The following is a 23,234-nucleotide window of genomic DNA, read 5'->3' as shown; positions in this document are numbered from 1 at the left end:
ACATGCTCTGGCCAAAACACCTTGTCCGGGGGGAAGAGCCAGGGCCATGCTGCCTCACAGCCCCCTGTCCGCTGCCGAAGGCCCAGGGCAGCACCCAAGGGTGCCAGGAACAGCCCTGGGGTCCCCAGTCTCCCCACAGCCAGGGGTGCTGGGGCAAAGGCCTGGGGTCCTCCATCTCCCCACAGACCGGGGCTCCAGCTGCCCAGGGGCAGGCCCTGAGGTGACACAGCGCAGACCGCTGCCGCCCGGCCACTACTCGGTCTCTCCCGGGGCCTGTTCAGCTGCCACCGGGCAACGAGTCGCCAAATGGCTCCCGCAGACCGCCTCCGCCTCAGGGAAGACCAGAGAGAGGCAGCTAGAGGGGCTCCGCCGTGGAGACGCTCCGGGCAGCGCTTCTCCATGGTCGGGGGTGGCCTGCGAGAGGAAGGCTAGCGCGGCGCGGGGCGATGGGGCGCTCTGGGCTGCTCCTCTTTGGTCGAGCGCTGGAGGACCGCTCCTCTATGGTGGAGCGCTGGAGGACGCGGGGTGACGTCAGAAGGAGTGGCGCTCTAGCGGTCGGGGGGGCGGGGCGTGAGGCGCCGCTCTAGGCGAAGCCTCGATGGTCAGCCAGGCCGGCGCCGCGCCGGGGATCAGCGAGGGCGGCTCTCTGTGGTCGGAAGGCGGGCGGAGAGTCGCTTCGCCGGACCGGGCGGCGCTCTAGGCCGCCTCTCGATGGTGCGGGCGGTTGCTAGGCGGTGCGGGGCCTAGGCCGCGGCGGGTCGGCGCCGCCATGGCCGCCTCGGCCTCCGGCTCGGCGGCGGGTCCCCCGGACCGGTCTTGCGTGCTGTGCTGCGGGGAATTAGAAGTGGTAGCGCTGGGCCGTTGCGACCATCCCATCTGCTACCGGTGCTCGGTGCGGATGCGGGCGCTGTGCGGCGTGCGGTACTGCGCGGTGTGCCGGGAGGAGCTGGGCCAGGTGAGGCCGGGACCGGCTCCCTCGCAGCCGGCGGGGCCGGGCCTCTTCCCCCCCCGCCCTCACAACCACCATCACCACCACCACCCCCGGCCCACGACCTCGCCCGGGGCCGGGCTCGGGCCGGCTGCCGTGGGGGAGCAGGGCCGCGGGGTGGGAGGGGAAGGCCGCGGGGTGGGCCGGGGCAGGAGCCGGGCCACGGAGCAACTCGTGAAATCTGCTGAGTGGAGCTGTGGGGGGTGGGGGAAACTGTCCCCCAGCCGGGAGCTTTCCGGGTTTATCTGCCGTCTGCTTCGCTCCCAGAGGTGTGGCTGACGTCCAGAGGAGAAGGGAGGCGTGTTGGAAAGAAAATAGCAAGAAAATGGGATTTAAAGGGAGTGGGGGTTTGTTTTTTAAATCAGTGGGGCTTGCTCTGCGGAGTCGGTATTACGTGGTCTCGGATGACCCTATCGTCCTGCCGAATTCCTGACTTGGTTTTAAGCTTGTGGAAGAACATGCTTTGTATTCTTCCAGGGCTTGCTCACACCTTGCGTTACAGCACACCATGCTGCGTTTGCCTCTGGTTCCGGTGAGCATGAGCTGTCCCTTGGGCGTACGCTTAAAAAATAATTTCCCCTCGGTTATAATTTTTCTGATAGACTTCTGTTTTCCTCAGGCTCTGCTGGTGCGATAGCGCAGGGCCCTGTTGCGGGGTTCGGGGGAAGTCGCTCTGATGCTGTGGCTCGGCCGTGCGGAGGGAGCCGAGGATTTGGTGCAGCGGTGAGCCGCGTGAAGAAAAGTTGTTCAAGGATGTTTGTGAAAACAAATGCTCGTGCGTGAATTTGTTTTTGCAGAACTGATGCAGAGAAAAACAAACCCTTTAAGAAGATGACAATTGGTGGTAGCACTGAGTGAAATATACTGAGATGGTTTAGTAAATGAAATAAGATAAATATATTGGGGGAGGGGGCTCTCCCCTTGGCAAAAGGAGAGACCCCCCCAGCTAAAGCGTTGGCTGCTTGTCATGTTGTTCACGTGGTTGGAGGGAGTGAAGATCTTGGGCTGCGTGCTGAAGATCCTCAGACTTTGTGGCGGCCAGGAGGGTCAATGTGGTTTTTAGACAGAGCTTACTGGCACATGAGTAGCTTCTGTGTACAGAAACAAACTGTGAAAGTAATTTTATCTCTGGTCATCCTCGGAGGAGCTGCTGCTCCGCTTCTCCTGTCTTAGGAAGAAGCAAGCTGTGATGTTGCTCTTCCTCCTTAAACCTGCTTGTCTTAGGGTCACAGGTGGACTGTTAAATCTCGAGAGCTTTTAAATTTTGTAATATTGCTGTATTATGTGGCCTGAACTTTGGTTCATTCAGCCATCTTTCTCCCTCTTATTAACTGTTTAAAATGATCTTTTTATTATAATTGAGAGGTCATTTTTAATGGCTGTGCTCTTTTTTTCCCCTTGTCTTAAGTGCTGCTGTAATACTGTTCTGTCTGTTCACCCACCTACCCCAAGTAAAGAAAAAAAGATATTGGGGTACATAAATCACATCAAAACTGCTGTTGAATGAACTGAACGTATATGTAGGACCTAAAACCAGGTCTCTTAATTTGCATAGCATGTGTGGCATTAGCAGAAGCAAGTACAACACTACCAAATCTCAGCTGGTGTCGTACAGAGTAGCGCAGACTGAACTGGTAAGTGTCGTAGCATGTCCAAAGGAAATGTAACTACGAAGATGAGTGGCAGCACAGGATGTGACGGAGGAGAAAGCAGGATATACTTGTTATGGTAATATGTGCTTTCAGTGATGTATAATTGTTGCAGTGAAGTTAGGAAGGATTACTTGTTGACCTGTGTCGTGGTTTAACCCCAGCTAGCAACTAAGCACCACACAGCCGCTCACTCGCTTCCCCCCCACCCAGTGGGATGGGGGAGAGAATTCGAAGGAAAAAGGTAAAACTTGTGGGTTGAGATAAGAGCAGTTTAAGAGAACAGAAAGGATGAAACTAATAATGATAATAATAGTAAAATGACAATAATACTAAAAGGATTGGAATATACAAAACAGGTGATGTGCAATGCTATTGCTCACCACTTGCTGACTGATGCCCAGTTAGTTCTCGAGCAGCCATCCCCCCAGGCCAATTCCCCCCAGCTTATATACTGGACATGACGTCACACAGTGTGGCATGTCCCTGTTGGCCAGTTTGGGTCAGCTGTCCTGGCTGTGTCCCCTCCCAACTTCTTGTGCCCCTCCAGCCTTCTTGCTGGCTGGGCATGAGAAGCTGAAAAATCCTTGACTTAGTCTAAACATTACTTGGCAGCAACTGAAAACATCAGTGTGTTATCAACATTCTTCTCATTCTGAATCCAAGACACTATACCAGCTACGAGAAAGAAAATTAACTCTATCCCAGCTGAAAACAGGACAACCTGTAAACTAATCCTGACATATACTTGGATCAGGCTCAGTGGATCAGTCAGTGTTCTTGTTATATATCTGTGTGCGATTGTTGTTGGAACTGCTGTAGGAAATTGTGCTGGACTTGTGTGAAAAATCCTGCTTTTCACCAATCCATTCCTCTCTTCTAAAACTCACTTTGGGCTGAAATGAAATGTCAGTACAATTTCACTGAAACAAAATTTTTTAAATAATCGGAGTTAGACATAGTTGTCATTTACGCAACAAACTTAATTTATATTCTCTTTATTTTAAGTTTGATATTTCAGAAAGTTGGGTGTATTTTTTATTTTGGTTAATTTAAAAGTAGCCCAACTGTAAAGAAAGCTTTAAAAAAACCCCACAAAACCAGACTCAAAAGACTTGTTCCATGGTATTTCACCCCAACAAGGGTAGAGGAGTGATTTAACAAGACTAAACAATGTGCATGTTATATAATTGAATGCTTATATTAAGGTGGTAAGTATTTCTGGGTTTACATGGCTACTGTAAGAACTGAAAGATGCCTCCTGTGTTTGTGTCTCAGCCTTTCTGAGCTGGTGCAGGTAACTCCAGCTGTTTCATAAATGTTGCTGCTACCCCAGCACTTCCCAGACTGGGAATGTGTGCTGGAGCAGACCAGTGGTAGGCTGCTTCTGAAGAAGAATGTAATACTGTAAATAGCTGCAGTGTGAGACCCAGGCTGCTTGGAGGTCAGTGGGAGCAATTGTGAGCAAGCAGGTTCGCTTAGAAGGGGTAGGTGGTACAAATAATTTGGGAAGTGATGTAGCATTTTATTTCTCGCTTTCCTGATAGTTAAGAAAAGAAGAAACCGTGGTTTCCCAGTCTGACTCTGAGTAGTGTCACTTTTCACTTGCAGACTGTAGGTTTCTGTGTGATCTCCTAACAGGAGGTAGGAGGGAGCTGAGTGCAGGGCTCTTGACAGACATTCGCTGCACAAGGGGTTGAATTGGTTGAAGATATTTACTCTTAGCGCAGCTGTGGTAGCAAAACATACTGTGAAAGAGTTTCCTAATCTAGTTCAAAATCCAAAGACCAGGCTAGTCCAATCCACCTTCGTTTAAGCTGGCTCACTTGCTGGAAGTTGATAAGGAGCACTCACAGTGGCTTTGTACCACAGTTTGGGGGGGTGGTGATGAGCAGCTGGGACTGACACAAAGCTCTGCAAGTGTTGTCCAAGCTTCAGGCTGTGGCGAGTTCCCTCACAAACAAAGTTTGTGATGAGGAGTTTATCTGGAGCCTGAGTGTGCTCTCTCTGATTCTTGTGTTGCCTGCAGGTTGTCTTTGGACGGAAGCTTACATCTTTCTCAACAATAGCGCTTAACCAGTTGCAGCATGAGAAAAAATATGACATTTATTTTACGGATGGAGATGTTTATGCACTGTACAGGTAAGTACTGAAATCCTTTCTGTAACATATCCCTAAAGTAGCATGTTCTTATCTGCGTTACATGGCAGGAAATGCATGCTTTAGTAGAACAGTGGTTTTGTTTCATGGGAATAGAGTGGCTGCTGTGCTGTGTACATTAGTCACCGTGCAGTGCAGGTGGCTTTGCTAGGACGAGAGGCTGGAGCCGCACAGTTGGCATGAATGCTCAGTACCACAGTCAGCAAAGGGAGCAACTCCTCAAGGCTGGAGTGTTAGATTCACTGATGCATAATACAGGAGAGTTGCTCTGTCAATAAAAGTTGCTTTTTACTTCTTTAGCAACAGGAAACTTGCTGAAACGCTTTTCATTCCTTGCATGGCTGCTGTGGAAATTAGTAAAGACTGAATTACTATTATAATTGTATTTATTGCTGTGCTGTGTAAGGACTAATCAAAACCAGTTGTACCAAACATTGTATGAAGAGAAGAGCAACCTTGTCTGCCTACAAAGATCTTAATTCTAAATGGGAGAGAAAAAGGGTGAAGTAAAAAACCAATGGAGAGTAAAAAAAAATGTGGCATCAGCATCATGTTCTAAAAATATTCTTCGTAACATGCTTAATTGGGAGGCTTTAAGATAATGAAAAGCAGTTAAAAGGAAAGAAGAGTGAAAAAAGATGAAACCATGCAGGCAGTGGTACCTTTTTCTTGGAGAATTGTGCGTTATATCCAACATGATTTGGGCTAAGAGTCTAGCTTTTCTGATACATTTATAATTTTGCATGACTTCATATTTATGGAACTGGGCAATGGGTTTAGTGAGCAGAATCAGTTGGAAGCATGTTCTGATGAATTATACACCAGGTCTGGGAATTGCTTTTGATGATACGATTTCTGGAGAGTTGCTGAGATTACAGTTCCATGGGCAGCAATCAAGTGCGAGGGAGTGAGGTCTCCCACAGAGACCAGTGCTCTGTCTTCAGCTTTTGTTGGGAATCATTGTGGGGTTTTTGTTTGGGTTTTTTTCCCCTTCCTTTTATGTTACAATTCTTTATCTCTCCCCACTGTATTCTTCAGTTTCTGACAGTAGAAAGTGTAATTAAATTGGGTGTGAATGTTGCATATATCAGCTCAGTCCTCAGTAAACAAGGGGTGTGTTGCATGGACGTGTTATAGTCCACTCAAAATTTTATAATGGCAGTGTATTACCTACAGTGTGACTGTTCAGCTCTTCTCTTACAGTTGAAGCCTCTGTGTAATTTGCTTCTGTTCTGTTCCTGACATATGACAAAGTATTCTTGGAATAAGCAGGATGCCAACCTCATTACAAAATTGCTGGGAGAGCTATAAAAATGCAGCCTTCTGCCACTGACGGAACATTTGTTTTTCGATAAAAGTATTAGGCAGCTGAGAGGGAATCAACTAATTTTTAGGAAATCTTTCTTGTCCCTTAGGAAGCTGCTGCAGCATGAATGCTCTTTGTGTCCAGATGTGAAGCCATTCAACACCTTTGCAGATCTGGAACAGCACATGAGGAAGCAGCATGAACTCTTTTGTTGCAAACTCTGTGTTAAACACTTAAAGGTGAGCTAGTTCTATGTTTTAACGTCTGGGAAGGAGAGGTGCTCCCTTATATGACCTGTAAGAATACTTGGGGAGGTGGGAAGAAGGGAGTGGCTCAACAGCACCAATTTATTTTTTTAAGTTTCCTCTGTCTGTCTGCCTGCAGTGAGGCCAGTTGCTTTAAGTCTGTCTTCCATAAACTCATTAATGAAGAAGGCCTAGAGGTTCTCAGTGGTTTATATTTTAAATTAAACCCAACCATATTAATAACCTTCTGATGTTAGCTCCTCTGCCACAATGTGTGTAAATACCAAACCCTAACTGTCTGATAGAAAGCTAATCCTGAGTTGTGGGCAGACTTTGTTACAACAGTACCAGTAGATTTGATGTCTATTAAGACTTACACATGTATGACGTTATGAGCTAAAACTGTAACTTAAGAAAATATTTGGTGTCAGTTCAGAAAGCAAAACACATCATGGAGTGATGGATTTATTTCTCAGATCAGCGTCAACGTAGCATTTACAGTTGGATCATGTACAGGATGAGAATCCATCTTGCTGGTTTAATGAAATATAATTGTATTTCATTATCTTGTTTATTTGTTCAGAGCAAATTTCCTGTATCTTGTTGACTTGATTGGAAAATGAAACTCACTGTTGCCTGCAGTTGAGGTCCGCTGTGTTTGATGTACACACATAGAACGTGACCAGAGGCTGTTTTAAAATGTATTTTACAAGCTGCTAAAGATAAAACAGTTACTGGAAAGCTGAGTTGTCTGTGTCTGAAAAGGTGATGTGTATTGAGCCTTAAAACTACTCATCTTACCAGCACCATCATCATCCTTTCTTATTTTTTTTAATCCCACCCAAATTTCACGTAGAAGGGCTGCTGTTATGTCAGTTAGGCAATGGTTTTTCACAGTCTGAAAGTCAGAATTCCACCTTTCACTGGAGCTAGAGTGGTTTTTGTATTTGTGAGTTACGCGTTCGTCAAAATTGGCAGCTACTGTTAAATGAATTCTAGGACCTCTGTGTCTAATAGTTGTCAGCATTCCTTATTGTTGTAGGAGGGAATTTAATGCATGAACGCACATTTTTAGGAGTCATTACACATGGTTTTGTATGTGTGTTTGTTTTCTCTGAAACCAATTAAATATCAAATCGGAGAAGTGCATTTATCCTGTGGTGCCACAGTTAGTTTATGCCAAATGAACTGAAGTTTACTGCTAAAAGGGACAGGATCCAGAAGTGATCAGGTTGACCTGAATGAATGTTAATATGTGGAGGGGGGTTGCAGGGTTAGCTTTCGGTGAACTGATTTGACTCTTTCCTGTGGTCGTGCAATCGCTAAAGCTAATTCAAGGGAAGTGGTCAGGGGAGGGCAGGACTGCTGCTTTCGGTTGCAGTGTCCTTTGAGCTCTGGTGAAGAGGTGTTTCCACGGTCAGCTTAAGTAGCCAGCACTGAGGGAACTTGTTTGTTATTCTTTGTGAATTCTCTGGGAGAGACAATATTAGAGCTTACTGGCTTTTAATTTCAGAATATTGCAAGGTTGGGGTTTTTTTGCAGAAAAAAGTTCCATATTACTAGTACCCACTGAAAAGAAGTTCTTAAACTTGCAGAAGCTTCAGTCCGTCAACCCTAGCTAAGCCAAATGAACCTTTTTCCAGAACAAGTTAACAGTCCTTATCTAGGCGAGAAATAAAGGATATTCTTTTCTCAAGGCTGTGTTGATCTTTTTGGCATCTTCAGAACCCTTACTACCAAAATAGCTTGTGTGTTAGTAGGGACAGAAGATTGGCTTATAATACAAAATTTGTTAACTGAACTGTATCCTTTGTATGTAGCTATCTTGGGGTAGTTGTGATCTGAGGAAAGTAAACCAGCTCACTTCTGGTTTACAGGTTTTTTTTAGTTTGAGTATGTGAAATACTGTATGTTCATAAATACATATTTAGGATTTTTTCCCCAGCAGAGATTATAATTTAAAGTTTGTTGCATTATGTTAATACACCAAAAAAAAGTGAAAGGGAGAAAGGTGAATTATATCTGTTTCCAATGTTCAAACTCAGTGGAATGCAAGTTAGACTTAATTTGGATCTATTGCTTGAATTTTGTTTCCTATTCACTGAAAATTTTAGGTGTCAGTTGTCAGATCGCATCTTTCTGAAGCAATCTTCCACTCCTACAAATTAACAAGTTGTGCGCGACCCGGCTTATTCCATTTTGTTCTCTGTTCACAAGAAGTAATACATATATATATATTTCTTCAGATTTTTACTTATGAACGGAAATGGTATTCTCGTAAAGACCTCGCCCGTCATCGAATCCATGGAGATCCAGATGACACCTCTCATCGTGGGCATCCCCTGTGTAAATTTTGTGACGAGCGTTATTTGGATAATGATGAGTTACTGAAACACCTAAGACGAGATCATTATTTTTGTCATTTCTGTGACTCTGATGGTGCTCAGGAATACTACAGGTTTGTGCGAGCAGTTTATTCCTCTTTCGGTAGCTTAAATCTTGAGGAAAAATTGCTTGGGTCTGCTTTGAATTTTGGGGAAAGTAGAGCTTGAACACAGAGGGCAAGAATGTGAGCAGGTTGGCTGCAGTCTCTTTTGTTCCTCAAACCAATACCCAAAGTAATGACTTTTTGTCTAGTTCATGTTTTAAAGTTTTGCTCATTAATTTTAAACATCAAAAGTTACATTTTGCAGCATGACAGCAGCTGTCTGCAGCTGTCTAGTGTGTTAACTCTAATGCTCCAAAGTTCATGTGCAAAGCAGATAGAAGTAAATTTTGTTTTCTGAAATACATGCCTTGGGTACAGCTGAATGTGATGATTATCAGCCAGTAGGTTTAGTTTAACATCTGGGATCATGCATTAAGGTCTATGTTGACTGTATGCAAGTGGTTTCAGCTGGAAAGCTTACCTGGGGATAAAGAAAGAACAAACTGCCTAGGCTTGTCTTCGTCTTACAAGACTAGCCATATACCATTAGAAAAAATATGTTGGGAAGGTTGCAGCTCAGCTTCTTTTCTCTTTCCAGTGATTATGAATACCTTCGTGAACACTTCCGCGAAAAGCACTTCCTTTGTGAAGAGGGACGGTGCAGCACAGAACAGTTTACCCACGCTTTCCGCACAGAAATAGATTATAAAGCGCACAAAACAGCCTGCCACAGCAAGAACAGGGCAGAGGCCAGGCAGAACCGACAGATAGACCTTCAGTTCAACTATGCTCCTAGGCACCAGAGGAGGAGTGAGGGTAAGCGTGGTTGGGGGATGAGGTGGACAGAAACATATTCAGTTTTACTGCTTTGAGGGTTTTCAAGAACATCTGGTGAACATTTCCATCGGGCAAGCCCTGGAACAGGACCCTGGGAGGTTGTAGAGTTTGTCCTTGAAGATCAACAAAACTTGACCGGACAGGGCCTTGGGCACCCTTGTGTAGTTTCAGAGCTGGCCTTGCTTTGAGTGAGGGGATGGAGCAGATGACATCCAGAAGTCTCTTCCTACCTGAATGTTTTTTAACAATTTTTTTCACCATGTGTGGATTTAATGATGGTAATGCAATTTTAGGAAGATTGCTGATTTTCTTCTCCAGTTTGTAATTACATGAATGACACATATTACAGTTAATACCAAGTAGTGATGAAGATGGAGCATGAGACCAGAGTAGCATATCCACTTAGAAGTGCAGAGATCGACATACATAAGAACTTTTCTTCTGTGTGGAACTGTATGTAGAGAGATCTCTGCACAAAACCAAAATTATTCAAAACTCACATCACAGGTTACAATACATGGAGTCCATATACTGCAAAATATATTTTAATGTAGCAATCCTGAAGGTTATGTAGACTACTTAATCATCAGAAAGAAGTCAAGATAGGTTTGTTTGTACCAGTATATTTTCGCTTTTTTCAGGCAAAGTGTGATGCCCGGATTAGAGAAATAACTTTGAGAGTGATCAATCATCCCTCCTGTTTAGGTGTTATAGGTGGAGAGGACTATGAAGAAGTTGACAGGTATAACAGGCAAGGGAGGTCAGGCAGATTGGGCGGCCGAGGAAGTCAGCAAAACAGAAGAGGCAGCTGGAGATACAAGAGGTGAGTAGCACAACATTTTGTGGCTTTTTATTGCTGCTTAGTGTTGTTTTTTACTTACCAATTAACAGTGTTTTGGTGGACCAGTAGGAAGGAAGTGGGTACAAAATTTGGAAGCCTCCATAGTGAATCCTTGAGAGTAGAACTAGCTTTCGGTCTAAGCCTCCATGCTGACTACATGCTTGGTCAAAGTGACGTTATTTTGTGCGAAGTTGTCGTGGTTTAACCCCAGCCAGCAACTAAGCACCACGCAGCCGCTCACTCGCTCCCCACCCCTTCCAGTGGGATGGGGGAGAGAATTCGAAGGAAAAAGATAAAATTCGTGGGTTGAGATAAGAACAGTTTAATAGAACAGAAAGGATGAAACTAATAATGATAATAATAATAAAATGACAATAATAATAAAAGGATTGGAATATACAAAACAGGTGATGTGCAATGCTATTGCTCACCACTTGCTGACTGATGCCCAGTTAGTTCCTGAACAGCAATCCACCCCCCAGGCCAACTCCCCCCAGTTTATATAGTGGGCATGACATCACATGGTATGGAATACCCCTTTGGCCAGTTTGGTCAGCTGTCGTGGCTGCGTCCCCTCCCAACTTCTTGTGCCCCTCCAGCCTTCTTGCTGGCTGGGCGTCAGAAGCTGAAAAATCCTTGACTTAGTCTAAACACTACTCGGCGACAACTGAAAACATCAGTGTTACCAACTTTGTTCTCATACTGAACCCAAGACATAACACTATACCAGCTACGAGAAAGAAAATTAACTCTATGCCAGCCAAAACCAGGACAGAAGTTTCAGCTCTCTGGAGTTGACACAGGAAGCAAACAATGTGATCTTCAACTTGTGGGTTAAATACTCAGAATCCTAAAGTAATTTCAGCAACTGTTTTTATGCTAACTTTTCTAAATAGGATTTTCTGAAGTAAGTGACAAGTGTTTGCAGGTTTAATGGACTTTTTGGTCTGGGTAATCATGAAGTTCCAATTCTAAGGACCATGCTTTTCATTGAACTAACAGATCTCTGTGTGGCCAGACTGAGTGCTTTGGAAAAAGAAGAGGGTTAAGTATTGAAATGAAATTTTGCATTTATATGTCTCTTCATCCACACAAGACCTGAGTGCTTTATACATACTGCACATCTATTTTTCTTCTTTTTCTCGCTGGACAGTCAGCTGGTTCATTACTGGTGATTTCACTGGGGGAAAAAGTCCATCTCTAAACACTTATGTGTTGGTGTCGCATGTGGATCGTGCATGTGTTGAGAGTTCATGACAAACCATGTTTCAATGAATTACTGTGGCCTACAAATATGATTTCATACGTTTGAAAATGAATGGGAGAGACAGGTGTCCCCATGCATCCTTGGTACTGTCTCTCCCAGTTCACCCCAGTTTCTTCTGGCCTGGATTGTTACTACCACATGTAGAATTTGCAAATCCAGGGGGTGAATGTTGCCTGTCTCACCAGCCGGCGCCAGGGCGTATTGGAGTGGTGGGTTTGTTTTAGCCTTCTCAGCAGTTGGCAGCACAAGATCAGGGACAGTCATCGGAGCTGACACCAGAGAGGTGAGAGCTGGAGTGAGACAAAGCTGCTCGGTAATCTTTACTGTTTGACCAAGAAAATCTGCCTTGTCCTGTAGGGAGGAAGAAGACAGAGACGTTGCAGCAGCAGTCAGGGCATCTGTAGCAGCTAAACGCCAAGAGGAGAAAAAACGGGTAGAAGACAAAGAGGACAGCAGCAGTAGAGGTAAAAAGGAGGACTTGAGGGATTCTGAAGTGCTCAGCTCCAAATGTGTGCCAAAGTCTTCAAACGATGCTACAGGTTAGTGTTGAACACATTCTGCAGCTGCAGGGAGACATGATGGGTCTGGAGATCAGCCTGGCAAAAGTGGGAATCACCATGCATTGTTCCCAAAAGCTGGCAGATGTGGATAGAGCTATGCAGAATCTTAATCCAGCAACACAGATTTGTGTGTCCGAGTAGGCTGGGATTCCTGCAGCAGGTTACACGTGTAATGGAGCGGGGTAAAAATATCAAATGCAGTTAATGTACAACAGTGTGTGATGTTCCATCCAAATTGATATAATCTAAGAATGCGCCATTTCCTACGCTAGCATGCAAGAACTGATTTATTGTGGTGCTTGAGTTGAGTTTCCCCTTTTTTGAGAACAAGTTATTCCCAGTAAAAGTTTACAACTGGTGAAAGCAAACCTTTAACTGCTTTGACCCAGGTCCAGTTTGGGGCAAATAAATGTGATACAGTGGTGTTTTGATATTACTGTTGCTCCAAATCCATTTTCCACTGTTGTGTTGTTCCTTCAACAGGATTTTCACTTAAAGATTATATGCTTTCATTATGAACTGAGAGCTGCTGAGAGCTCTGTTTGGTTAATGGGTACAGCTCAGTTGGGGATGACAGGCAAGGTTATCTCCCCCAGCTGCCTGCCCAGCTTTTGCTGCATGTGTGTCAAAGCTGTTATCAATCTGTCCATGAACTGCTGCAGTCCACAGCACAGGATTTGGATTTTCAGGCAAATCTAAATTGGGAGTGAGTTATGTTTCAATGTAAAATGACTGCCCAGGAACTAATTGCTGAGCAGCTTGGGCATCTGTGCAGCAGAGGGGTGATGGACTGCTCAGAGGAGCAGCTTTCCAAATGAAGCATTGGCGTACATCAGGTGGAGCACTGAGGCTCTGATGAACATCCTGACCCTGTGCAGGCAGTTGAGTGCTAAATTCTGGTGGAAGCACGGAGCAGACAGCTGAGGTCATTGGCGTCTCAGTCTCCAGAGGCTTCCCTCACAAAGTACTTATCGACCAATGTTTTGCTCATGTTGAGTATTATGAATTTCCCGTATGCTACAGCCAGTATACAATGACATAATGGTGAATGCAGTTAATTGAAGGAAATAGTGATGCATGAATTTAAATTCTCCTTTTGGAATGTCACAGTTAATGATATCATCAGCTGCTGAAAATAGGACTTGTTAATGCTGCTGTCATGTTCATTGATAGCTTTCACTCTGAAATTAATGGATTTTAGTTGAAAACATTTCTTTGCTCTTTTTGTCAATACTGCAAAAGAAGCAGCTGCTAATGGTGCTTTAAGCCAAGACGACTTTCCAGCAATTGGTTCAGCAGCGGGACCTCTACAAGGGTAAGTTTGTGCGAGGCTGCAGCAATGAGAAAGCAGATTTAGATACTTACTTATGTTCTGCATTTCTGGAGAAAATAATTTTACAGATCACTTAAACTACACATGCTTCCTCCCTGCCCTGGTCCCCTTCTGCCTCCAGCTGTTTCTGTGCTAGTCACCTGCATGAACAGCACCGGTTGTTGCTACAGTTCATGGCTTGATCTTTTGGTGGTGCAATTTCAGGGACATTCTCAATATTCTTCATTCCAGCCATTTTTAACTTGATAGCTTATCTCAAAGGAGCTATATACTGTGAGTTTTAAAATTCATCATCTCCTGAAATTGGTGATGATTAGAATAGTGTCTTTGCAGGATGTGGCAGTTTGAATGCACCTGTGTGTACAGCTCTGGTCAAGGTGAGGTGTACTAAGACAGTACTGATAACACAGCAAGGCTGGTGTGGTGTCTTTGAGGAGACCCATTCCAGACACAGTTTACGAGCCTGAGTGCATTTGCATCCCGTTAACAGTTGGGTCAGTTGTGCCACCCTAAGTGATAGTTTGGGGAAGACTGCAGACAGGTATGGAGCTTGTTTGGCCTGTTGGGAGTTGTGCTGCCTCTGCAGCACTGTTGTAATGGGGTTTACTTTTCCTTTTCTTATAGCTCTGCCCAGCTAGCAGCAGTTAAGCTTAAAGAAGAAGATTTCCCAAGCTTGTCATCCTCTACAGCACCCACCATCTCTTCTGGGATGTCTTTGACATATACGGCGACTGCAAAGAAAACAGCTTTTCAAGAGGAGGATTTTCCAGCTCTGGTGTCCAAAATGAGGCCTAACAATAAAACAGTAACTAACATCACATCTGCATGGAACAATGGTTCCAGTAAAAATGTAGTCAAAGCCATTAGCAACCCCTGTGTAAACCAGATAGCCAAAAAAACATCCTCCTTGAATAGCACTAAAGGAAGTAAGAAGAGCAATAAACTCTCTCAGTCAGATGATGAAGACAACAGTAGTGGCTTGACAACCCAGGAGATCAGAAGCACACCGACAATGTTTGACGTATCGTCCTTGCTGGCAGCTTCTACCTCACAAACTTTTACGAAAGTGAGCAAGAAAAAGAAGATGGGGATTGAGAAGCAGAGACCATCGTCCCCACACCTGTTACAGGAGACATCATTTCCCAGGTCATTGACTGAAAAGCTGCCAGAAGCAGAGCAGACTCCAAATGCATCTTCTGCTCTTCACACCCCTGACAGATCCGCAGCTGTCATGAATGGTCATTTGGAAAAATCATTAGCGATCTGTAGTACACCCAAAGAGCCCCCTGGCCTTAAAAAGCCCACAGTGACTAACAAATGCCCTTTACCTCAGGAAGACTTCCCAGCTCTTGGGAGCTCAGGATCAGCTAGAATGCCCCCACCACCAGGTAAGTACTGCAGGGCATGGCCAGCATTGCTTGGAGGTAGCTTAGAGAAACGTGGCATATGGATGAGATGTATAAACTGCTCCTTCTGGCTGTCATGTGAGGAGCAGATCTGCCACCAGGTGCTAGGTTAGGCTTTGAAGTTTAAAAAGGCAGTCTGGGTGACATAAATGGGCTTGAAAGTCCTTGGTAAATCACAGTTGAAGCGGTGGCAATGTTGGGATACCTCTGCTCCATGCAGCTGCAGGTGTCTGCTCTCTGGGGGTGGCTCACAGATGAGCAGCCCAGTCTTTACCTGTCACTGCTTTTCTGGTGGAGTCACAGCTGACACATATCTGTGCTTTTGTGCTTTAAGATCTTGTTTGGAAGCCCCTGTGGGCAAAAGAAATCTCTCTTTAGCTGTGACCTGTGCCTGCTGGTACTTGCCAAGCAGCTTGGCTTGCTTGGTCACTTTCAATCTGTGTTTGCAGAGGTTTAATGCCCTTGCTTTTAGTGGTGCCATAGTCTTGTAAAACTGGAGTAACAGCAACAAACGCGACTTACAGTAGTTTTAATGAAAGTAGCATCGCATCAGGAGATGCTTGCATAGCCGTTTTTGTTCTGTGCTGCTCTGCCTAGTGTTGTTGTGGCTTCTGGAGTGATTTCTGTTCACTTCAATAATGTAAAAGTGTTTTTCATCGTGAGTTTGAGTGTGTTTTTAAAATTATTTTCTATTGAAAAAGTAAATTAATAATTAAAGCATTTTCTCTGTAGAGTAACATCAGCCACTATGAAGTGCTCCTTGACCTGACTGTTAAGGCAACAGATTTCTACCTCTCTAATTTTTAGGCTTTTTCCAATACAGTGATGTCTGCAGTGCTGACTCTTACTTCTTAGTGCTTCTGGAGAGTACATTAGACCACTGGTGTTTATTTTAGACGGTGGTATGTGGGTGCCACAGATATGTGCTCTAACTTCCTGCCTGTTCTCGGCTTTTATTTAGGCTTTAATACTGTGGTGCTATTAAAGAGTCCTCCTCCGCCTCCGGGACTGTCGGTGCCTGTTAGTAAACCCCCTCCAGGTTTTGCTGTTATTCCATCCACCAAGATCTCTGAACCTGTCACTACATCTTTGAAAGAGTAAGTAAAAGTTCTCTGAGTTAGAGAAACTTTACACATTACATCTCAGTTATGTCATATGGGCTTTAAACAACAGGAAATACTCTGAGGGGATTACTCTAAACAGGTGCTGCCACAGAGGCCAGCCACTTAATGATTCCCGTTGGGGCGTCCCGTGGCCATTGTGGGCTGGATTCAGGAGAGCTGTGTCAAAGAAAGCACAAGCGTTGCGTGGATTCAAGTCTGAAGAAATGAAAACCTGCGCCATGTGGCAGCTCAGACTTTTGTCTTTTTTAGATTTATTTGGAAATCTGCAGCTTCAACATATATCTTAACCTTTCCATTGATTCTGTCTGAGTCGCAGAAGCAAGGTGCTGAAGCATGTTTTCCTTGGTGACCTCTGAATGCCTTCACTGCACTGATCTTTCTGGTAGCTGGTGTCTGGTTGGGGCCCTTCTGGGCTGGAGAGATGAGTTTACAGGAAAAGGGGAGGGGAAAATTTGTGTAAGTTTAATACAGACATCTGTATTAATCTGTTCAGTTTTATTTGTGGTGTGGTCTTTGTTGCTGACATCTTTTTAGTAAACCTGGCTTACAAAATGGCTAGTCAAGACTGTGTTAAACTTGATTTTAAATATTCTGTCTAGGTAAAGCTGGAATCTGATACCGTAGTCCCACAGGATACATTTCATCGTCCTCTCGAGATAGCTATATGCTGCTTATAGTAATTGCACGGGTAGTTGAGTGGAGGAAGGGAGTGCTTCCTATAGAAGAGAACAGCCATATAATATATCTCCTGCAGCATCTTTGTGTAACACAAAGCAATGTCAAAGTCAAGTCTGTTTTTTTCAAACGCAGGCCAAAATCCTGTCACGGATCATACTTGATACCTGAAAACTTTCAGCAAAGGAACATTCAGCTAATACAATCTATTAAAGAATTTCTTCAAAGCGATGAGTCCAAGTTCAATAAATTTAAAACTCATTCTGGGCAATTCAGACAGGTGAGTGGGCAAGAACCTTTGGGTTCCTGAAACCTTCCTTTCTGGGAGAAAGTGAATCCCAGTGAGATTTTTTTATTTATATATTTTTTGCTAATTATTCCCATTCTCTTTTCACTGAAGGGTCTGATTTCTGCAGCACAGTATTACAAAAGTTGCCGAGAACTGCTTGGAGATAACTTCAAGAAAATTTTTAACGAGTTGTTGGTGTTGTTGCCGGACACGCTTAAGCAACAAGAACTGCTTTCTGCTCACAACGATTTCAGAATCAAAGAAAAACAAAGCTCAAACAAATCCAAAAAGAACAAAAAGAATGTTTGGCAGACGGACTCCAACTCTGATCTCGACTGCTGTATCTGCCCAACGTGTAAGCAAGTACTAACTCAGCAGGACGTTGTCACCCATAAAGCTTTGCATATTGAGGATGAGGAGTTCCCTTCCTTACAAGCAATCAGCAGAATCATCAGTTAGCTTTCCTGAAGACCAATAAAACAGTCTGTCTATCTATGAATATGCACTTTTTGGAATGAGGTTTGGCAGTGTAGTGTGGCTGAGGGCCAGTGCCAGTTGAGTAGTCATATGCGGGTGACTGTTAGAGAGCCCTCTCAGTGCTGTTCATAAATACTGTGCAAAGGGATCACTGGACTGCGCCGTAGCTAATTAACATCCAAAGTCTGAGCTTCCAAAACGCCTGAGTAGAATTAGGCTGAAATCGCAGGGTGGGCAGGCAGGGGGCCACCTTTCTCCTGTAACATGCAATAGCTGAGAAAATACTTTCTGATCTGAAGACTGACAGGGGACACAATAGGGGAATAAGCATCTGGTTAGGGTTTTTTCTTTCTTTTTTGGGGGGGTGGGGGAAGATTATGAATCACTGAAACAAATGGAAGCAGAAGTGGCTTCCCTCACGATGTTCTGATTTTTTGTGTGCTATTTCTGTGACCGTGAAGATCACAGTAGCCAGGGGTACAAAGGTGCAGAAAAGGAAAAGATGCTACTCACTGGTGAGTAAGACCATTACAGCTGTGTGTCTGTAAACATGGGGTTGCTCATACAGCAAAGAAAATTCCTGTCTGAAAACGGAATTAGTTCTGCTACTTGAAGAATTGGACTGATCTGTGCGATTAGTTGAACATGAGATTTGAAGTTGCCTCTGACCTTTTATGTAACATGTTCTTTAAAGAAACTTATTTTGTAGCACTGCATGTAGAATAATAACATTAAGGCTTTACTTTCTGTAAAGCACACTTCACAGTAATTTTATTTAATGACTGCCATGTTTCTAATTTCTTGGATGTATTAACGGTGGTAGCTCCAAACAACAGCAAATGGGGACATTAAATGCTGCTGATCACTGACCATGTTTATCTGCAGTGCCTTTAAGTGCATTTATCTGTTTACAGTGGTCTGCACTAACAAGAATAATTTGTTCAGACTGTACGGAGCGTTTACATCCTGCACCTCCGTTGGTGATACCAGTCTGAAGTAGCTTTGCTTATGTTGCTTGGCATCTCTAAATTCCACCTCTCAGAGACAAGAGGGGAATCTATTCGTCGTTTGAAGTAACTCCTCCAGCAGCAGCTGTGACGTGATGGAGTGACAAGAGTCCTTCCTGCAGTGCACTTTCATGGCTGTAATTCAGTGTCTGATTCTCTCCCATCCTGGCAGACCAGGTTTAGTTATTTTTAACGTGTAGGAAAATTAGTTGAAATTAATTTATGTAATTTTTAGTGACAAAACACTGCTTTTATATAAGCATCATTTCTATGATGAAATTGAGCTCAGAATATCACTGAAGAGCTAGTCCTGGCTACAGAAAGTTTTCCTTGCCTTACACTTTTTATTTTTGCTTGCTGTCAGGCTGCAGAGTGCTTTTGGTTCCTTTTCTGACTAATTAAGACTGTTTTGAATACTGAATGTGTTGTATTCAGCACAGGGGCCAGGCTGCACGCCCTGAAATGGGGATGGGGATTATTTGGCTGCATGGCTGTTTATAAAATGCATGACTACGTGACAAGTAGTAACGCTTCCGTGTTCCTGCTTCGAGTCGGGTTCCTCTCGAGCAGAGCGGGGTGCAATGCCCGCGACACTACCACGACACGACCGACTGCAGCGGTGCTTCGGTTTGATGCCAGCTGCCCCCAGCACTTCTAGTCAGCAACTGATCTGCAGTGTCAGCTCTTCCCCCTGTCTCTTCCCTTGGTTTGTTAAGTTCAGGGGAAATAACATGCATATTCTCTGCAGGAGTATCTTACGTCTTCCCTTGATTCTCAGTTAATTTCTTCTGTGTTAGCAGATACGTAGTTCCCACCGGCCGGGTGCTGCTGTAAGTTTCCTCGAGGCGATCGATCTCTTTGGCCTGATGATGCAGTTTCCTTGTTCCTTGTGCTCACCTGATTAAATAAAGTATTACCAAATTTTTTTCAGGCCGCTTCTATTCATTTTTAACTCTTTATTGAAAATAAGTTGCAGTTGGTACACAGACACTGAAAATACATAATCACAGATTGTTCTCTCAAAAGATATTTTTATATATATAATATATACAAAAGTTGTAAACATTTTTAACTTATTTCCATACACCGTCCACTTTATACTACAATGCACATAAGGTTAGTGACAACTGCAACTCTTTGAAGCGGTCTGCTTATACAGAGGTATCTGCAAAAAAACTTCAATTTGCAAACCACATTTGGTATCAGTTTGATATTAAAACTCTTACAGAATCTGAGGTTTAAATGCATATTGCAACAAAATACAGGCAGCTGAACTTGGGTTTCAAGTTGATACAGGGAAGGCTCACTCTGAGCCTCACTGGTGGTGGGAGAGGGTCTTCGGACCCACACAGCTTCACAATGCTATCTAGAAAAGTACTAGGACTAAACCAGAATGGAACTAGACCCACCCGCTCTCCCCAGATCACTTCGGGAAAACAAAGGCTGAAAGGAAGTCTGCAAATCTACACAGTAGCTTCGATCGAGAGAAATACTGATCCCGCCAAAGTAACGATGTGATTTATTAATGAATAGACAATGACCACAGTTAGCTTCGTTTTGTTTAAGTGACCTCATAGCTGCAGCAGGCAGAACTAAGAGCCAGCCATACACCGTTTTGGGGGGTTGGTTGCGGAGGGAGAAGGGTACAAATTAACCCTGTAAGGAATTGCTGGTTGATGGAAGTAGAAAAGAAATGCCATAGTTGTCACTTGCTGTTGTAGCATGAACTGATGGGAAACTCATCCTACAAAGTGTCCAGGCAGAAGAGCCAGTGAAATCCCAACTGCTTGTAGTTGTGACTTAAAGGGAGGGATCTGCTCAAACCGCATGAGATACAGAAGCATTGTAATGGGGGGAGATCTTTTTACTAAGCATCAGTTAAGCAAAACTTCCGACTCACTAGGAATAGCTTAAAACATTGGGAAAAAAAAATCCAATTCTTTCAAATCTTTTAATATGCTTAAAATAAATATGCAAAAAACATGATGCGGTTAAACTCAGTGCTGAGACAGATGCGTGTTGTCGCAACAGAGGCTCCTGGAGCAAGGAGATTGGCAGAATACATATCCAGGAAAGATACAGGATTGTTTGAATTCTATTCTTTACACCCAAATTCACCGCTAACACTATGCAGAAGCTTTCGGCATGCTGAGAGCAGTACAATCCTGCCCTCTGCAAGCTCGAGTTAGCTGCTGGGCTTCTGAGATCTCTAGGAGAACAGAGGATATATTAAACAGCTTGCGGGGACAGCATGGGGGCAGCAGCTGGCATGGCACAAATTCACAGCACAAGCCTGGCATGCTTTTGGGACGTGGTCTGGACGGTTACAAGGAAAGCCGCTAGTGCTACTGTACCACAGCGAATGCGCGGGGAGAAAAAAAAAAAAAAAGGACGAAGGATGATGTTACGAATACTTGAACCCCAAAGAATATACTACAGTTATTACACCGATGGATCTAATTCTCTAACCATAAGCCCGTTAAGGTTATATTTAGTTACAGTCCATACCTGTATACACTAGTCTGCCTGACGAGTCACGGACACGCCGATGTGCTACGACAGTTAACGCACGGCACCGCCGATGCTGAACGACTAGCGGGGATGCTGCGGGGGCTTGCAAAGAGCCTGGAAAGAGGATTTTGGGCAAGGGGTAGGCATATGGCATCGCTGGCCAGGCGGGAAGCCGGCATCTCACCCTGCCTCTACGCATATTTTAATTAAGCAGGACCTCGACGGCTGCCGGCCTGCGCTGCCACGGGGTCAGGGAGCTACATGGGCGTTCGGCAACAGCTTCACCAAAAAAACAGAAAATGTTTTTTTTGTTCAAGGTGGCCAAACGCTCTTTCCAAGTCGTGTGTGTCTTAGGCGTTGGGGTACCATGTTAATTACGGCTTTTTCCGTCCTGCCTGACTGACACAGCCTTGGAGGGGCGACTACATTAAACCCATCGCTATTGCCTGGAAAAAAACAGACCAGTTGTGGGCTGCCTGCCTGTACAGGCGGCCTGCCTCTGCCTGCCGAGCAGCCCCAGCGCCAGCTCTGCCGCGAGGCAGACCCGATCCTTCCCCGTGCCACCCTGGCGGGGACGTCCTCCCCTCCACCGATGGGGACTGACATTTTCGGTGGCAGAGACAGCAGGGTTAAACTTCCTGGAGATGCCTGTTGATGTGGCTGGACACATTATTCCCGGCTCCGGTTTAATCAAGGAGCAATCTGTTCTGCCTTCCCACTGCCAGGAAGCCTCTCAGGCTCCCAAACCCTTCCTCCTCCTCCTCCTCCTCTCCTGCCCAGCAAAACGCAGCCAGGTCCTTGCACGCTCACCGTGCCGACTCCAAGTTAAAGGTAATACTGATTTTTGGGGAGCTGTAAAAAGCCGCTGACCTTGAGAAGAACTATGGTGCCTTGGCAGGGGGCTGAAGTCGTGCTGAAGTCGTCCCTGTTTCACCGTCGCTGCTCTTAAGGGCAGTCCCGGCGTGAGAGCGTGCGTGGGGTGTGCGTGTGTGTGCATCCCTTCTGCGTCCCACCGCCAGCGGGTGGGAGAGTGGGGAGGAAAGAAAGGCAATGCAGGCCTCGGTGCGTACATTCAGATGTTGTAATATTCAGCATGGTTACACCAGGGGTCAGGACACGTCCCGCAGTCAGACAGAGCTTTAGTTCTTTACGGTTACAAGGAAACTCTGGAACAGTTATATAGTTAGAAAAAATACAATGTACTGAACAAACATTATCTCACATACAATCAATTTAAACATTTAAATTGATTATAATTTTGCTAATATTAACACAAGTACTGTTTGTGCTGCTAAAATTTCAGTGTTCCCTCTAAGGAAAAATATTGCTACAGTTCTACCGTACCCTGTATTAAAATCCTTTGCCTTTTTTTTTTTTTTTCCCAGCAAGGCTGACTCTAGAAAAATTGCAAGGGTCCCGTAATTAATTTAGGCTTACACCGTACCGGGGTTTGGGTGTCGCTGGTCTGCTTAATGCAAGGATGTCGTGCTGCTCACCAAGCCCCGCTGGCACGGGCTACCTGCAGATGCCCCAGGGCCACCTCTTCCTTGCATTGACCAAGTGACACCTCTGATCAAGCAGTGCAGCATCCTCCTGCTCATCCTCCTGCCTCCACCGCAGGCAGCGGGGCCGAGCCCTACCTACTCCGATGATACCGTTTGGACCTCAAAGTGGGTGCAAAGGTGTCCAGAGGGAGAGACATCTCCTCTGCTGTCTCTGTGGGGAAAGCCCGTGGTGGGGACCGTGGTGGGACACCAGGTCCCGGTGCCCCCGCGTGCGGCTGTGCTCCTTGGGGAGGCTGCAGGGGTGCGGGAGAAGCGTCCAAGTTGGGAAACGCTGCCTGAAAAATCTCCACGCAGCTCCAGCGCCAGCAAAGCCAGCCTTTGCCGCAAATGCACATTTAACCCGGCCTGAATAGTTGGGGAGTCAAGTAATGCACTTTGTCACTGATAATGACTGCTCATGATGAGATTTGCTGCTTATTAATTAATGCATTTATATGCAATTTAGCAGCAGAAATGAGCTGTATTGACGACGACAAAAAAACTGCTGGGTGTTTTTGCTACAAGGAGAGCTGGGGCAGTCCAGTAACTATTGCTTGTCAAGAGGTCTGAAGGCAGCACGCAACTTT

The 23,234-nt window shown here is 45.0% G+C and overlaps 1 protein-coding gene across 4 annotated transcripts; it reads left to right on the top strand.

Moving 5' to 3' along the window:
- Positions 1-757: 757 nt before the first annotated feature.
- On the top strand, positions 758-19,433 carry ZNF598 (zinc finger protein 598). 4 transcript variants are annotated; one of them, XM_010570464.1, is made up of 12 exons: positions 758-955; positions 4,667-4,779; positions 6,213-6,342; positions 8,595-8,806; positions 9,375-9,592; positions 10,319-10,436; positions 12,079-12,260; positions 13,527-13,596; positions 14,239-15,002; positions 15,982-16,117; positions 16,955-17,099; positions 17,220-19,433. In XM_010570464.1, the coding sequence occupies exons 1-12, from the start codon at positions 770-772 to the stop codon at positions 17,565-17,567; spliced, it is 2,622 nt and encodes an 873-aa protein (XP_010568766.1). In that variant the 5' UTR covers positions 758-769; the 3' UTR covers positions 17,568-19,433. The 4 variants fall into 4 exon arrangements, with proteins under 4 accessions (XP_010568766.1, XP_010568765.1, XP_010568767.1 ...); XM_010570463.1 differs by having other exon boundaries at positions 13,524-13,596; XM_010570465.1 differs by lacking the exons at positions 12,079-12,260; positions 13,527-13,596.
- The last annotated feature ends 3,801 nt before the right edge of the window (positions 19,434-23,234 follow it).

The sequence above is a fragment of the Haliaeetus leucocephalus genome, unplaced genomic scaffold (genome assembly GCF_000737465.1).
Source record: "Haliaeetus leucocephalus isolate CR32 unplaced genomic scaffold, Haliaeetus_leucocephalus-4.0 Scaffold295, whole genome shotgun sequence".
Lineage (NCBI taxonomy): Eukaryota > Metazoa > Chordata > Aves > Accipitriformes > Accipitridae > Haliaeetus > Haliaeetus leucocephalus.
Note: the sequence above shows the minus strand (reverse complement) of the source record. Positions and strands in the feature narration are given on the sequence as shown.

Excerpts from the sequence above, each read along its gene's own strand:
- ZNF598 (XM_010570463.1), top strand. The coding sequence starts at position 770 with ATGGCCGCCTCGGCCTCCGGCTCGGCGGCGGGTCCCCCGGACCGGTCT. Across the intron at positions 9,593-10,318 it reads GCACCAGAGGAGGAGTGAGG|GTGTTATAGGTGGAGAGGAC; the intron begins GTAAGCGTGGTT and ends CCTCCTGTTTAG. Across the intron at positions 13,597-14,238 it reads GCAGCGGGACCTCTACAAGG|CTCTGCCCAGCTAGCAGCAG; the intron begins GTAAGTTTGTGC and ends CTTTTCTTATAG.